This window comes from Dipodomys merriami, unplaced genomic scaffold (assembly GCF_024711535.1).
Source record: "Dipodomys merriami isolate MVZ:Mamm:240054 unplaced genomic scaffold, mDipMer1.0.p SCAF_8, whole genome shotgun sequence".
Taxonomy (NCBI): domain Eukaryota; kingdom Metazoa; phylum Chordata; class Mammalia; order Rodentia; family Heteromyidae; genus Dipodomys; species Dipodomys merriami.
The window spans coordinates 53,447,018-53,463,308 of record NW_027206401.1 but is presented as its reverse complement, the minus strand read 5'-3'; the positions used below and the strand labels follow the sequence as shown (position 1 = coordinate 53,463,308).

General features: G+C 41.3%; 1 protein-coding gene across 1 annotated transcript in view; it reads right to left on the bottom strand.

The window, feature by feature from the left end:
* The window catches only part of Lmbrd1 (LMBR1 domain containing 1), a 60,191-nt gene that overhangs the window by 11,126 nt on the left and 32,774 nt on the right, over positions 1-16,291 (bottom strand). The window contains exons 9-14 of the mRNA XM_070010835.1: positions 14,965-15,117; positions 9,883-9,947; positions 9,435-9,537; positions 8,524-8,628; positions 5,873-6,022; positions 4,087-4,165 (exon numbers count right to left, since the gene is read on the bottom strand). Of these exons, the coding sequence (XP_069866936.1) occupies positions 4,087-4,165; positions 5,873-6,022; positions 8,524-8,628; positions 9,435-9,537; positions 9,883-9,947; positions 14,965-15,117 (655 nt within the window). The remainder of the gene's footprint in view (positions 1-4,086; positions 4,166-5,872; positions 6,023-8,523; positions 8,629-9,434; positions 9,538-9,882; positions 9,948-14,964; positions 15,118-16,291) is intronic.

Sequence of the window (16,291 nt, the reverse complement as noted above, 5' to 3'; positions counted from 1 at the left end):
ATTATCCTGCCCACGTAATTGTAACTCCTCTGTACAGTATGTTCACAAATAAAATTAAATTAAATTAAAAAAAAAAGAAAAAAAATAGTGTGGATACAAGCCACAACTGGATCATGATATTCACTTGAAACCAATTTATAACTGTGCTTTACATTTGTGCATATTAGTAAACAAATACATTGTATATGCATAGACTCCAAAGGCATTTGAGAAAACTCCTGTGCCATGGAGAGTAATGTAAATAAAACAGTGCTTTGTTTCCCTAGTGCTAAAACTCTTGGTCAATGACTGAACCACTTGGATGCTACTTTATACGTAATGGTTTCCACACCACACTAACTTTGGCTTCTGGTTAAGGTCTTCCCACTGCTGGATGCTACTGAGTATTTATAAGAAATGCATGCACCTTACAGGACAAGACACCTGGAGCTTGGACTATACTGTGAAACTCAGGAGAATTACTTACAGGCTTCTTTATCCCCTTTGATTAGCATACAGAGGTGGGTTTCACTGTGACCAAGCACAGATGTAACCTGATTAAATTCATTCACTCTTCTAAATCCATTCCAGCAGGCTTCACTGTTCTATTTCCATTTACACAAATGACTTTAGTCATGTTCACCCTCATTTTGCCTTCTGCTCTTCCCTCCTCCCCTCTGATACCCAACAACAGAGCTGGGTTTACTTTGTCATTCATGTCTTAGTTGTGTTGACTGTGCCAAAAGCTTCACTTCAGTGGTTTAAGAAAGCAAATAACATGGGGCAGGGGATAAACAGCAAGCAAGTTAGATCAAGACCACCCAAGACAACACCAAGACAGAGGAGGAAGAGCCCGAGACTTCTAGGAAATACAACCAGGGACAGGACAGATAGGAAAAGAGCCTGAGACTTCTAGGAAATATGACCAGGGATAGGGACAAAGAGGAAATCAGAGCCCAAGACTTCCAGGAGATAAATCCTCATTAATCACTGCTTTAATATCCAATGTATTTAGAGCACATGAAACTCATAGACAGATTAGATTGGAAAAACTAGCATATACACTCAAATAAGTAGGAGTGCAGGAAATAAGGAAATACCTAATAAAATCCAGATTTGTGTGCCTATCTGTCATATCACTAAATCACTACTTTTTGCAGGTGAAGGGAAAAGAAGTGAAGAACATGGCATGGAAGATCAAGAAAATTCCATTGTAAAGTTTCATTGTATCTTAAGAATATGTGAATTGTAAGATGCTTATAAAAACATATTTTTTTTTACTTAACAAATTTTAAAGTTTTCCCCCCATTACTAGGACATAAACTCATGAGTGTAAAATGTTGAATGAGAGCCCAATGCATGGAGCTCACCACTTGAGCCACAGCTCCACTTCCACTTCTGTAGATTTAACTGGAGATAAAAGTCATACAGATTTCTCTGGGGGCTGGCCTCAAAACCATGATTCGCAGATCTCAGCTTCCTGAGTAGCATTATGGGTAATCATTTTTAAGGACCAGTATAGTTGGTGTTAAAATCTGATTTTAGTTAACTAAGTTTAAAGGATTTTTAAGGTGCTAAAATGTTCCTAATTTCATTTATATAACTAACTGGCCATATAAAACTTATTAAAAGGTAGTATAGGCAACATGTTGGCACAATACCTATAGAGACTGTATGTATGTATGTATGTATGTATGTATGTATGTAGGTGTGGTTTAGTGAATTCTAAATTATCAATGTTTAAACTCTTAGTCTTAACAGTATAGTTTACCTTTTTAACAGAACAAAAATATCTAAAGGGTATAGTTAAAAATATTAAACTTGGAGGGCTGGGAAGTTGGCTCAGTGGTAGAGCGCTTGCCTTGCAAGCCTGAGGCCCTGGGTTCGGTTCCTCAGCACCATATAAGCAAAAAGAAAAAAGCCGGAAGTGGCACTGTGGCTCAAGTGGTAGAGGACTAGCCTTGAGCTGAAGAGCTGAGGGACAGCGGCCAGGCCCAGAGTTCAGGCCCCACAACCAGACCCCCCCCCCCAAAAAAAAGAATTAAAGTTGGAGACAAAACAGAAACAATTATAAAGTACAAATAGACTATAGGATTCTGGGATCACATAATCCTAAGTACCAAAGGTAAATGACATACAAAGTCTGCCTTGCAATAAGCAGTAATAGAGTGGACCAATGTCCCAAGAGTTTACTTTAGAGAGATGCCTACATTCAATTAAGAAGAAGACTGACATACTCAGAGTTAGTGATTTTGAGCAGTAGTCCATGACGTCTGAGACTCTGGAGAATTTGAGTCTATAACTTATGTACCGTGTTGAACTTTTATCAGCACAATCAAAATGTCAACAAGAAGGGACTGGGAAGGTAGCTTAGTGGCAGAGTGCTTGCCTAGCATGCATGAAGCCCTGGGTTCTATTCCTCTGTACCACATACACAGAAAAGACCAGAAGTGGTACTGTGGCTCAAGTGGTAGAGCACTAGCCTTGAGCAAAAGAAGCACAGGGACAGTGCCCAGGTCCTGAGTTCAAGGCTCAGGACTGGGGAAAAAAAAGTCAACAAGGAGAATCTCAAGATTAGACTTTCTTCATATCAAGCAAATCTGGGGAAAATGATGGAAACATCAAGACTCACCTTTCTAACAATGGTCCTCACACCATGCATCACCTACATCATGCTCAGCCCCTACCTGACAATGGTCCTGACATCACGTTACCTAGCCACGCCCAGCCCCTACCTGACAATGGTTCTGATGCCATGTGTTACCTAGGTCATGCAACCACTGAGGTCAGTGGGACCTCCTCTGACCCCATGCTCACCTTCACATGGAGTGGGTATATTTGTTTTTCATACAGATTCTCTTTCTCTGGTGAGGACTCATCATTCCAAGTGTCTAGTTGAAGTTACACTCTCTATGATAGTTAATAAACACTGTTATCTGACAAGGCTAACAAATCCATGTCTTTTCTGTGTGGTGTAATAGGGTTTACCAAACCTCACCATCTTAGAGTTTACTCTATTTTGCTTTTGTGACTCCATCTTAAAGAAAGTACTGCACCCCCAATCCCGGAGACTAGTTCCTTATGGCCTGACATTTAAAGATATATGTACCCACTGTTCCATTCATGTTCCTAGTAAGGAGTCATAGAGACTGTCACAGAAATGGGTCATGCTACCTCACTCAATGCTTGCTTACAGCATTGTCTAGCTTAAGCTTCTGTACCTTCCCGCTTGGCTTGCACCTGCAGGAAAGAACTGTTAGGGACTTTCCACCCCTGAGCAAACAAGGAGATGGGTTTTCTGCTTTCAAAGGGGCCCTGAGACCAGGTCTGGGACTGCACTTTGGGCACCCGACAGTCTGGGTACCTCGGCTGGTAATACAGACTTTCTATTGCTGCACTGCGTCTGTGTGGTCTCTCCTGGTGGCTTAACCCACAACTGTGGTTACATGAAGGTGGACATTCGAGGCTTAGCTGGGGTAGTTCTCAGAAAATCATTTTATCTTGCTACTCTGCTCCCAGTTACTAATTTCCAATCAGTTGAGGTTATTTGTCAGCACAAAATTGGTGTCAGAGAAAAGATTGCATGTCAAAGTGGTGGTTAACCTGAGTTAACCACCAACAGCTCTTCTGATCTGTGGAAAAGCTTTCTGGTCTAACATGACAGACTGAACATAGTCCTGTGTGTTCCTCTTAGACAGGCATAAAGCCAGGAGTAATCCCTAACTGTGAAGAAAGTGAGAGCAGGTCCATCAGCCACAAGGTCTCAAGAATAATCTGGAAAATGGAAGTCACATCTCAAAGATTGCCAGTATAAACCATATAAAATCATATAAATGAAATGTACTCATTACCAGATTATAAAACTAACTCCAATAACAATAGAAAGTTTACTGGCATTCTACCACTTAAACCACAGCTCTGCCTCCAGTTATGTGGTGGTACACTGGAGATAAGCATCTCACGGACTTTCCTGCCTGGACTGGTGTCAAACCTCAACCCTCAGGTCTCAGCCTCCACGACAGCTAGGATTACAGACATAAGCCACTGGCATATGGTTTCAGTTCTCATCATCTCTAAGCTTCTAGACATTGGATAAAAGTGGCCTACCTTCAGGGGCGTCAGCATCACACCTCTTCGGCCCAGGAAAGGTGGAATTACCTTTATGGTCATCAGAAGTTATATTGCTCTGAAAGATAAAAATATAGTTAAAATGTAAAAAGTCACATTGATATATTTAAAATTGAAAAATATGAACTATATGGTTTTTTGTTGTTGTTGTTTTGTTGGTCATAGGGCTTGAACTCTGGGCCTAGGCGCTGTCCCTTAGCTTTTTAGCTCAAGGCAAGCACTCTACCACTTGAGCCACAGCGCCACTTCTGGTTTTCTGGTAGCTTACTGGAAATGAGAGTCTCACAGACTTTCTTGCCCAGGCTGGCTTTGAACCGAGATCCTCAGATCTCAGCCTCCTGAGTAGCTAGGATTACAGGCATGAGCCACTGACGCCCAGCCTATTTACTGTTTTCTATTGAATAAATTTATCTAAGAGTCTAATAGAAATTATGATTAGAAGAAAGAGCTATGATAAAATTTTTAGGTGAACAACAGTCTCATCCCAGAACACAATAAGTACATATCTAATCCAAACATGGCATCTAAAATGATACAAATAAACAGTTAAGTAGGTAAAGAATGTCTGTTCCCATCTTCCCTCCCTCTCTTCCTGTTTCCCTCCCTCCCTCCCTCCACAGGAGAACGTTTACCAAGCCAGGCCAAGGGGAGGAGGCCCGGGTCAGAAAGGACTAGCAGAGGGAAGTATGGTCCAGGTGGACAGAGGGTGTATCCCATACTCAGGTAATTCAGGTCACTTCACTCCACTGAGGTCTGGGCCTCACCTGTCCTACTTGTGTTTACTATCTAGTATTCTCAATGAACTAGCTCTCTAGTATTTAGTGATATTATCCATGGTACTGAGAGAGGATAGACCTAGAATATTACTGTTATTTCTAACTGCATGTTAAACAAAGAACAAAGGAAGTGTTGGATTAATAAAGAAAGGTTCCATTAAAGCAATGCTTAATCTAGGCCCTTTGTCCCAGATGTGAATTGTTAGGAAGTAGACAAAAAAAGTAATTTAGAGAAAGAAAATATGAAATAAATGTTCAATTAGGAATGCTCAAAATATCATAAATTGTCAGAGAATACAAATTTGCTATCTAGTTAAAACTAAAAATTAAAGTTGGCTTTTAGCTCCACAATATCCAGTAGTCAGCAGATAATCTACTGTGTTCAAGGAAGGCACACTTACTCACAAATGGAGTCTTCACAGAGCCACTGCTGGGGTTCCTAGTACTAATGACCAGATACACTGTGCTCACCAAACATTCCAGACTTGTTAGTTACTCCAAACATTGTTTTAGATGAGGCATTATAAAATTTAATGAAATGGTGAGATGAAGCTCAGTTGCTTCATGCCACAGGGTATACTTAAATATGAAACAAGCTAGGCACCAGTGGCTCACTCCTGTAATCCTAGCTACTCAGGAAGCTGAGATCTGAAAAACAAGGTCGAAGCCAGCCCAAACAGGAAAGTCTGAGACTCTCATCTCCAATTAACCACCAAACAGCTGTAAGTGGAGCTGTGGCTCAAGTGGTAGAACACCAGCTTTCAGTAACAAAGCTAAGAGAGAGCCCTGATACTGAGTTCAAGCCCCAGTACCAGTGTGTGTGTGCACACATGTGCACACACACTTACATACACACATCCAAAATGTCAAACAAACATAACTATGCTCAAACAAGGAAAGAAAACCAGTTAGTAATATTGAACTTAAACTGATTAGTTAATAGACCAAGCATCAAAATTAAAATTCTTAAAGCATTCTACTATACTTACCTCTACTACGTAATTTTGGCTTCCGTACATAACATACTGGGGAGCAAGACTGTAAATCATGTAGCTGGTGTGGAGGACAATAAGCAGAAGGATCATACAGAGAAACAGCAGGGCCTGAGGCCTTGTTCTCCCTCTTCTGATTTTATATAACTGGAAGGGAGAGACAGAGACAAAGTGTCAACACTGTATTCTACCAGTGGGGCATGAAGTCTTGTTCTGTTCTCTGGGGAAGGCTGGCATAGTTCAAGCAACCACTTCTCTGTTCCAACTTAATTACTAAGAATCCTTTGTCATTCCAGATAATTCTGCTCTCTGAAGCTTTTAAATTTAATCTTTAAGTTTTTTTTTTTTCATTTGTCACTTGTGGGGCTTGAATTCTGAGCCTGGGTGCTGTCCCTGAGCGCTTCAGCTCAAGGCTAGCGCTCTACCACTTGAGCCACAGTGCCAATCCAGTTTTTTGGTGGTTAATTGGAGATAAGAGTCTCACAGACTTTCCTGCCCAGGCTGGCTTTGAACCCTGATCCTCAGATCTCAGCCTCCTGAGTAACTAGGATTACAGGCATGAGCCACTGGTACCTGGCTTTAGTCTTTTAAAATTATGGCAGAGCAGCTACCTTCATGAGTTCTTAAAATCCTATCCCCAGAGCTGGGAGCCAGTGGCTCATATCTGCAATCTTACCATACCAGGGGATGAGATTTGAAGGACCAAAATTAGAAGCCAGGAAGGCAGGAAGGTCTGCTAGACTCCATCTCCAAAATAACCAGCAAATGCTAGGCTGACGGTATGGCTTAAGTGGTAATGAGCCAGCCTAGTAAGTAAGCCACACAAACCCCAATACTACCAAAAGGAAAAAAAAAAGGAAATTGGAAAAACAGAACCTAGCAAACTTATCAATGTTCACATGGTTGGTTTCCAGACTGTTCTTGTAAACTTACTGCTCAGTAGAGTTCCATACAACTAAAGACAGCCTGAATATCTACTTGTATCTAAAGACTAGACATATCAATTTAAACTTCAAGAGTTAGTAATACATTCTTGGCTTGTGCTTTTATATAACATTACTGGGCAAAACCAGATGTCATGTGTTTACAGAAATCCATTTCCATGACATACTCATGAAATCTTCATATTATATTCTGCTATAAAATACAGTGTATGGATATAGATATTTTTCCATATATCCATTCAAATATTTGATATCTACAGTACTAGAGGGCCACATTCCACCTCCTTGCAACTTCACAAGCTTGTGCAGTTCAGACTAACAGAATGCCAGCTCCAGACGAAATGACTGTAAGATCACTTAAACCTGTTCACGGCTCAGCTTCCCTTGTGCCTTGTGGGAGCCACAAAAAAGAAAGCTAGGGGGTTCTGGGACAGCATGCCCCCTCTACTCTCTTCCAACAGAACATGCATGGGATCAATGGAGTTACAGCAGCTATACTGCAATCATGAGGGAGAGAAAAGGACAAGAGATAATGGACCCAGCACTCTCCCTCTGTATTATGAAGTCTCCAAGGATAAACTATTTTACTCACAGCTATAGTAGTGTCTATCTGGCTCAGCTTATTCTTTTTTTTTTTTTTTTTGATTTGGTACCTTAAGCTTTTTTCCCTCAAGGCTGGCCAAACTCTACCACTTGAGCCATAGGCTTCCAGCTCTTTGTTACTTAATTGGCAATTAGTCTCTAAGATGTGTCTATCTGGCTCTCCCAAGCAGCTAGGATTACAAGCATGAACCACTAGTGCCCAGCATAAAACTCTTAAATGATGTTCAGTGAGTATAAGAAGAAAAAAATCCTTCACACATACCTGTCCGTTGGTATCTGTGGGGCTGGTGTAAACTGACTGAGATTCATATCTACTGGCCTTTCCAGTGTAATGTTTGAATAGAACCTACATCTGCCTGTCTTCTAGATTACCCACAACAACTAGTATAATGTAAAATGGTTCACAAGGGAATGGACAAGGAGGAAAATCTGTACACATTCAGTCCAGGAGCAGTGTCCTCATGTATTTTCTGTGCAAGGTGGGTAAAACCCACAGACATGAGCCCACGGGTATAGGGCGTCTGCAGGGGTGGCACTGTCACATTCTGAGACACGGAACCATGGGTACAGAGCATCTGCAGGGGTGGCACTGTCACACTGAGACACGGAACCACAGGTACAGAGCGTCTGCAGGGGTGGCACTGTCACATTCTCAGACACAGAACCACAGGTACAGTCTGCACTGTACAAGCTGGGTGCTGGTGGCTCACACCTGTAATCCCAGCTACTCAAGAGGCTGAGACCGGAGGATCACAGTTAGAAAACAGCCCAGGCAGACATACCCAGAGACTTTTATTGCCAATTCATCAGTAAGAGCCAAAAACAGAGCTGTGGTTCAAATGCTAGAACGTGCCTAGAGTGAAAAAGCCAAACAACAGCAAAAGGCCCTGAGGGCCAAGCCCTACTACAGCAAAAGGCCCTGAGGGCCAAGCCCTACCACAGGCACAAAACAAAATAAGACACATTTTTATATTGTGGTGAAGGGAAAAGCCACCAGTCCCATCGCTCTTGGTATAAAGAAAGCTACAACTTACACATTTTACGTACAATGTCATATCAGAGAAAATGTACACAATGAACTAAACAAAAACATTTACTTACTCTAATCCAAAAGAACCATATGCCGATATTTCGAATTCCTGCCATTGAAGTAAAAATAAAGTACATAATAATAATTGTTATAAGAATATAATCGAGAGGGAACACCTGGAAAAAGATAAAATCATATTTAATACACAAACTGCAAAGCTCTAGAAGTCATATACTATTAACTGGAAATTGCATTATTTGATAAATATCATTATTAAGCCAGATGATTTAGATTAAGCTACTATGATAACAGCACAAAAAAGAATTCATCAAAAATACTAATAAGTATCAAATAAGTATCCAGTTTTTTAGTACTATTACCCTAAGAAAAATTCTAAAATAAGAAAAATTCTAAAATAAATCAAACTACAGCCCACATTTTTGTAGGAAGTAAAAGATTTCATTAAAACTGAAACAAGCCTGGTGTCTGTGACTCATGGCTGCAATCCTTACTTCTCAGGGAAGTGACCTCTAGGATGAAGATCTGAAGCCAGGCCAGGAACAAAGTCCAAGAGGCTACCTCCAATTAGGTAGCAGAAAAACTGGACTTGGGGCATGGCTCAAGTAGTAGAGTGCCAGCCCAAACAACAGGGAGCCCATGAAGCCTTGAGTTCAAGACACACACACACACACACACACACACACACACACACACACACACACACACACACAAAATTTGGGAAAGTTCATATATGTCATGGGCTGTTCCCAATTGAATTTGGCAATGTATCAATATAATAATCTTTAACACAATAATCTAAACAAATAATCTCACATTTGTAAAGAGCCAAATATACTTCAAGTGCTGGAAAGTTTTCACCATAGCCAACTACATGGGGCAGGGTGAAAGGTAGTCAGTGGTGCTTTACTGTCTGTAGTGAAGGCAGCTTGCTGGGGTATGAAGTAAATGCTACTTTACTTACTGTCTGTAGTACAGGCAACAGCATATTCAGTGGATTACTCAGGTTAGCTCCAAAAATTACAAAACCAGAATCAATTCCAGCTGAATGAAGAGCTTTATCTAAACTACATAAAATAGAAAAAAATAAGAGTTAATATGATATACTATCATCTCATCAATCTATGAAGAACATCATTGTAACTTAAGCAGGAAATTCAGTTGAATTAAAGAAAACAGGCAAAATAAATTAATCCCTCATTCAAATTTCTCACAGATAGTATTAAATTATGCAGGCTAAGAAATACTGCCAATGATTGGACTTTTTAGCTGTTTTTCAAATTAATGTTGTAGAGTACTTTATGTAGCAGTTATTCAAGATGAATGTGCTACACTAATGGAATTCCTAATGAAGGATATAGAATACTACAGAACTTCTGCAAGTGCTATATAAATGAATCTATTGTACTTACTTTGACAGGAAGAGAGAAATTACAAACAGCAATGCAACTAAGATGAAAAAGATTCCCCAAATGATCTAAAAGCAAAAATATATTCATTACAATAGAGTCCTCAGAGATGGATTAAAAGCACAACTCCATTATGCTTGATATAAGTTGCCAGCATATAACAATGATATAATTAAAATGATCTGAGACTTACTTTAATTTAGTATGTAAACCCAGACATTTATGCCTACATTTTCATTTTGAGACTATTTAAGAACATATACACAACACAGATAAAGCACTTCAAGTTTTCACTATAAGCAAATAAAACTCTCTGATCAGATACAAGGTTTTTGTCTTCTCTACACTCAAATAGGATAACTGAGAGGTATACACACACATACAAAATCAAGAGGCTCATGTTTTATTATTCTTGAACCTTGTACATTTTCCCGTAGAAATACTGATATACATTTAACTGCTCAGAAAGAGAGAGACAGACAGAGACAGAGAGACAGAGAGAGAGACAAGAGAAAGAGAGAGAGGGAGAGACAGAGAGAAAGAGAGGGAGAAAGAGAGAGAGAGACAGAGAGAGAAAGAAAGAGAGAGAGACAGAGACAGAGACAGAGACAGAGGGGCGGGGGAGAGCTAAAGGAGTGACTCTGTTCCTAGAACTGAGTGCTGACAGCACCAAGAAGTGCCAGGTGGAAGCACTCTGGAGAACATGTTCAGCATTAGAGCTCGTGTATCCTTTCAGACACTGAGACAAGAACCTCTTGGGAAGAAGAGTTGGCAAAGAAAGGATGGGAAGCCTACAGCCATCTTCTGAAATAGAGTAACACTGCGTGTTAGCTACTGGTGTTCCTCATGATTTAGGTCGAGTTTTGGGTGACAGTGATGCATATCTCTAATCCCAGCTATTTAAACAGAGTAAGGCTGGCCTGGGCAAAAGTATGAGACCTGAAAAATAGAAACTAAAGATCTTGGAAGATGGCTCAAGTGTTAAGAGGGCTTGCCTAGTCCAATACTCAGTAGCAGCAACTATATATAATTGTTAGCTTCAAAAGGTTAGCACAGGAGAGACAAAATAGCTCAACAACATCATAGCACACAGGAAAAACAAATCTGTAAGGGGAAAATCCTCCTCCAAAGCTAGACACTTGCTCCTTGCTTACAGTCTATGCATTTACAGTGAGTCCAGGGGAAGCAACTCACACCAGTGGAGGGAATAAGGTTGCACCAGAGGACTGGAGCAGAGCCAGGCGATCTGCTCAAATTGCAAATAGGCTCTAGGGCCTGCCATGAGTTGATCAGGTCTAGGGGAACGGGCAAGGTGTGGGTGGTAGGGAATCAAGACACTGTTCTGGGGCCTCAAGATCAGGATGCCCAGCTATCTGGACCTCATATAAGCCAAAGGTACCTGGCCTCCTGGACCTTATACAGGTAAGGACGCCCGGCTGTCTGGACCTCATATAAGACAAGTACCTGGCCGTCTAGACCTCACACAGGCAAGGACACCCGGCCATCTGACCTCACACAGGTAAGGATGCCTGGCCATCTGTACTTCACACACTAAGGACACCCGGCCCTCTGGACCTCATGTAAGACAAGAGTGCCTGGCTGTCTGGACCTCACACAGGTAAGGACTCCCAGCCGTCTGACCTCACACAGGTTAAGGACTCCCTACAGTAACAAAGGTTCCACAGTAATGGCATAATCCCTTCTACTAGATTTGGGCACCTGCATTTGGTGCTTAGATGAAATAGAGGCAATACTTTTATACTGAGGACCGACAAATCATAGCACTTCCTAGACAACTGTTAATAAAAACTCGCTCATAGCATGAGACAGTATCATTACCAGACTCCAATTAGTAGTCTAGCACAGTGCATAGAAATGTACTTGAAATTAAGATTTCCTTCTGTTGATATACATTTTGGCAAACAAAAAGAAAGTAATAAAAATCCTTTTCTATCTTACCAATCTGCTGGGATGAATGATTAAGAGTTGTACTGTTTAATTACTTAACACATAATACTTGGCAAAAAAAAAAAAAAAAAAAAGGAGATAAATCCTTCATAGAGGCCAAGAAAACTGCAAATATTTGACCTAAGAGACTCGTGCCAGTGTGACCACATTGCACTGGTGCTATTTATTTTGAAATAAAATTAAACTATAAAGGGAACACCAAGAGCAAAATTGGTGAAAATGTTCTCTTCTATACTATCAATAAGAAACTATGTCAAGTGTCAGCATCAGCTTTTCAACACTTTGGAAATCCAGCAGAGACACACAGCAGTCCAAGAATGCTTGCGTCTCAGGAGAAGGGTCCAGTGGCTCTTTCTGAGGCCCCGAGCCTCTGGAAGGACGTGCCTCTCAAGTCCACTGCCCAGAGCCATCACCATGTTCCCTGTGGCTCTCCACAGGATCCCAGTGGCATGCCAGTCTCTATTTGTTCTCTGCGAGTGCTCACGCAATGCTAAAAGCCTCTGCTGAAAAGTGCTGGCCAAAGCAAACTATAAGCCATCTAGGAACCTCAGGAGGTTAAGCCAGCAGACAACAGGACAAATTAACCAACAGGCTTAAAATATAAAGCTAAGGTGATGAGACATGTCATGTTGCCAGGAATCTGGAAGGTCCTACACTGGCCGGTGGTGACCAGGAAGGGTGTGAGATAGCCTGCCACACAGCTCTTCAGACACCAAAGGTTCACATCACAGGGCAGTGAAGGCTGAGCTGCGGGCCTTCTGGGCATTGAAAAAGTGCACATCACACACACACAGACCCTAGGCAAAGATCAGACTGGCAATCTGCAGGACTTTAGGAAAATCACCATTAGTCGTAAGTGAGCAAGGACCTCAGTGAGCACAGACAGCAGAGGATACAGAACTTACATGATTAGTTCGCGAAAACCACTGGGCCATGACAGCAGAGACAGGCCTAACAATAACCTGGGGACAGGGGAAATCTAACTTCTAACTACCACATTGTGTCATTTTTAATTGGACTTCAGAGTCATATAAGGATGTTGGGCCTGGAACAGGCCATGGAAAATAGTGACAAGCTAGGCAGCAGTAGCTCATGCCTGTAATCCTGGCTGTTCAGAAGGCTGAGATCTGAGGACCCTGGTTTGAAGCCAGCACATGAGGCACAAGTGGAGATATAGACCAAGTGGCAAAATGCCTTGTGCAGTAAAGCTAAGGGACAGCACCCAGTGCCTAAGTTCAAGCCCCAGAAGTACAAACAAATAAAAATAAAAATAAATTAAAGGTGTCGTGTTTATCCATGTTTGGAAAGAGAATTTGATTTGAAAGACATTCTCTTTCTGCCCTCCAGAAGCAGTCTGACCTTCCATTTCCTGTGCGGGGCACTGTAAATGACCGTCATCCCAATCCCCCATGTCAAGTTGGGTGGGAAACTCGTACATCTTCAAGGCTTCTCCAAGAGAGGACAGCCATATGGTTTTCCTTCCCCAATACTGAGAGCCCATCTCAGGAGTCAGGGAAAGTAAGGAGAAGGAGGCTCCTCTAATACTTCGAGCACCTTTCTTAATGCTTTTCTAAATGCTAAAAGATAAAAAAAAATCCATTCTCCTCTTTTACACAATATTATTTTCAAAGTGGCAAAGATTATCAGGACGATTTCTCAATGTAGTCCCACTTAGTTCTTGATTACAGTGGTAATTTTCCATTATCTATTAGGAACAATGTATGCAGTTCAGTATTTAATCACTGAACACCTGACAAAGGGATGAGAAGGGATGGTGGACTAGTTGGGGAAAATCTAATGAAAGCTAAGACTATAAAAACTGTATTAACTTCAGATATATACAGACAAAGATAGTACAAAGAATTACAGTATGCCCTTCACCCAGATCTTCCAAATGGTAGCATTTTATTTGATGCTTTTATCATAGCCTCTATAATCAGAGAGAATAAGAGAATAAGTTTTTTGAGACTAAGTTACAGATAAAATGACTTAGTAACTACCAATGTCCTAAAAGCAAAGACATTTTTTTATATGATTACAGTATAATGATCAAAATCAGGAAATTAAAATAGATACAACACTCTTATCTAATCTAATTTTGAACTGTTCCATTAATGTCTTTTTCTAGACCAAAATGCAACCTAGGACCATGATGCGATGCTTGTGTCCTTTATCTTGAACACATCCTACTTGCTTTTCTTTCCCAACATAAGACATTCTGAAGAGAGGAGCAGTTGTTTTAAGAATGTCTCTCAATGTGAAATGTCTTGTTCCCATGATTCTACTCTTCTGGACGCACCTGTCAGGAACCACAACCCTGTCGTGGATAAGTGGACTGGGGCCGTCAAGCTGTATCACTGAAGTGCAGGAAAATTCCATGGTATACTTTTACTTCTGCTTCCCATCCACCCTGAATATGCAGTTACTTTGCAAGTGAAAGGAGTCTTGGTTTTGTTATAATCTCATACTCGTTAGGGAGGACAAAATGGTGTTACCATTTTGGAAAACACAGAACAGCAGATTTTTAAAAAGTTAAAACATAGAACCCATAAAATCAGAAATTCTACTCCTTGGTTTTACCCAAGAGAAATAGATGAAATTACATAACCACAGAGATCTGTGTGAAAACTTTGCTACCAGCAACATGACTGCCTTCATTTACCTAGCACTTAAATTCAGATACCAGAGACCTATAAACAATGGTTTCCAAAAATGAGAACACAATAGTCTTCCATCCAATAATCCCTTTCTTCATACTTCCAGAAACATCTTCTAACAAGGAAGCACATTCTTGTGGGCAAATCTGGACTCTCCTTTCCTAATTACAGCAAGTACCCACCTGCAAAGTATGCTAACAGCTGCTGTCTTACTGAGCTTTGTTTCTGTTTACCTTTCCTTGTTACAGCACTTACATAGGAGTATACAAGGCTCTAAGGGTTACATACCCTGCCCAACTACCAAACAGCACAACTGTGACTCAAACCCAGACAATTTCAACAGCAGACACCCTGCTCTCAGTGTCATACTGAAGGGCTCAGAAGGAGAACCACATCTCTGAAGAGTACTACAGAAATTTGAGAGAAGACTGACTACCTCATTTTTCCAAACTCCATTTACCTTCAGGGGACGCAGAGCACCGCAAAACTTCGTCCACCAGCTGTTTTCGATGAATTCGAGGTGCCTCTCTCTTTTCTTAAGTGTTCGTAACCTTTCTTCAAACTGCTTCAAGGCACGTTTATCCCTGGCTGGCAGAGGCCGACCATCTCTGCTCTGCAAGTAACAGAACAAATTAAAGAACAAATTAAAGATTTTCTTCCTTTTATCATTAAGTCTCAATAAAGTACTCAACAGAGTTAGCAGACCAGACAACGATGTTTTTTTCTCTCTTGGGCAATTTTATAACTTGAAAAACTGACAGCTTCAATGCAATGCTAAACATACCTCAGTCAAGGTCAGCATCAAAATGTACATGTGCACATGTTTTACACTGACATCCCTGTTGCGTTTTCTAGGTATGTTGTTGTTGTTATGGTTTTTTTTTTTTTTTTGTCAGTCGTGGGGCTTGAACTCTGGGCCTGAGAGAGCACTGTCCCTGAGCACTTCCGCTCAAGGCGAGCGCTCTACTACTCGAGCCACAGTGCCACAGTTTTCTAGTGGTTTATTGGAGATAAGAGTCTCATGGTCTTTCCTGCCTGGGCTGGCTTTGAACCGCAATCCTCAGATCTCAGCCTCCTGAGAAGCTAGGATTACAGGCATGAGCCACCAGCGCTCGGTTGTTAAATTTTGATTAGAAATTTGTGAAAACATTCCATACAAAAGGAAAGCATTTGTAAAGGTATCAGTTGGGTGCCTGTGGCTCACACCAGTAATCTTAGCTACCCAGGAGGCTGAGATCTGTGGATAACATCTCAAAAACAGTCCCAGCAGCAAAGCCTATGAGACTCTTACCTCCAACGAACTACTAAGAAGTTGGAAATTGAGCTGTGGCTCAACTGGTAGAGGGCCAGCCTTGAGTGAAAAAAATAAAAGACCACATACAGGCCCTGAGTTCAAGCCCTGATACAAGCACACAAAGAAGTGTTAACTACTATGCATTTCCTCTATTGCTCCCCTCACCTCTAAACTCCCTCTCTATCTCTTATTTTAATTTGGCTCCGGCCGTTGCCTCCTTTTAGTCAAAAGGCTCTCTTCTGAATTGATTCGATCTATGAGCCTGATTCAGATACCGCAGCAACTCCACCAGAGAGAGGGCTGGGCTTGAGCGCAAGTAGAAGTGGACTAGCCACACCCCCAGTCATCCTGAGAGCACCACTGGGAAGACAAGACAACAGGTCCAACCACGCAAGCAGCATGCGCCACTGGGGCTCTGCAGCCACTGCCAAGAGCTGGCACCTCCCTGGTCTGCAGGCACCTCTGCAAAAAGCATGCTCTCTTTGGCTAACCA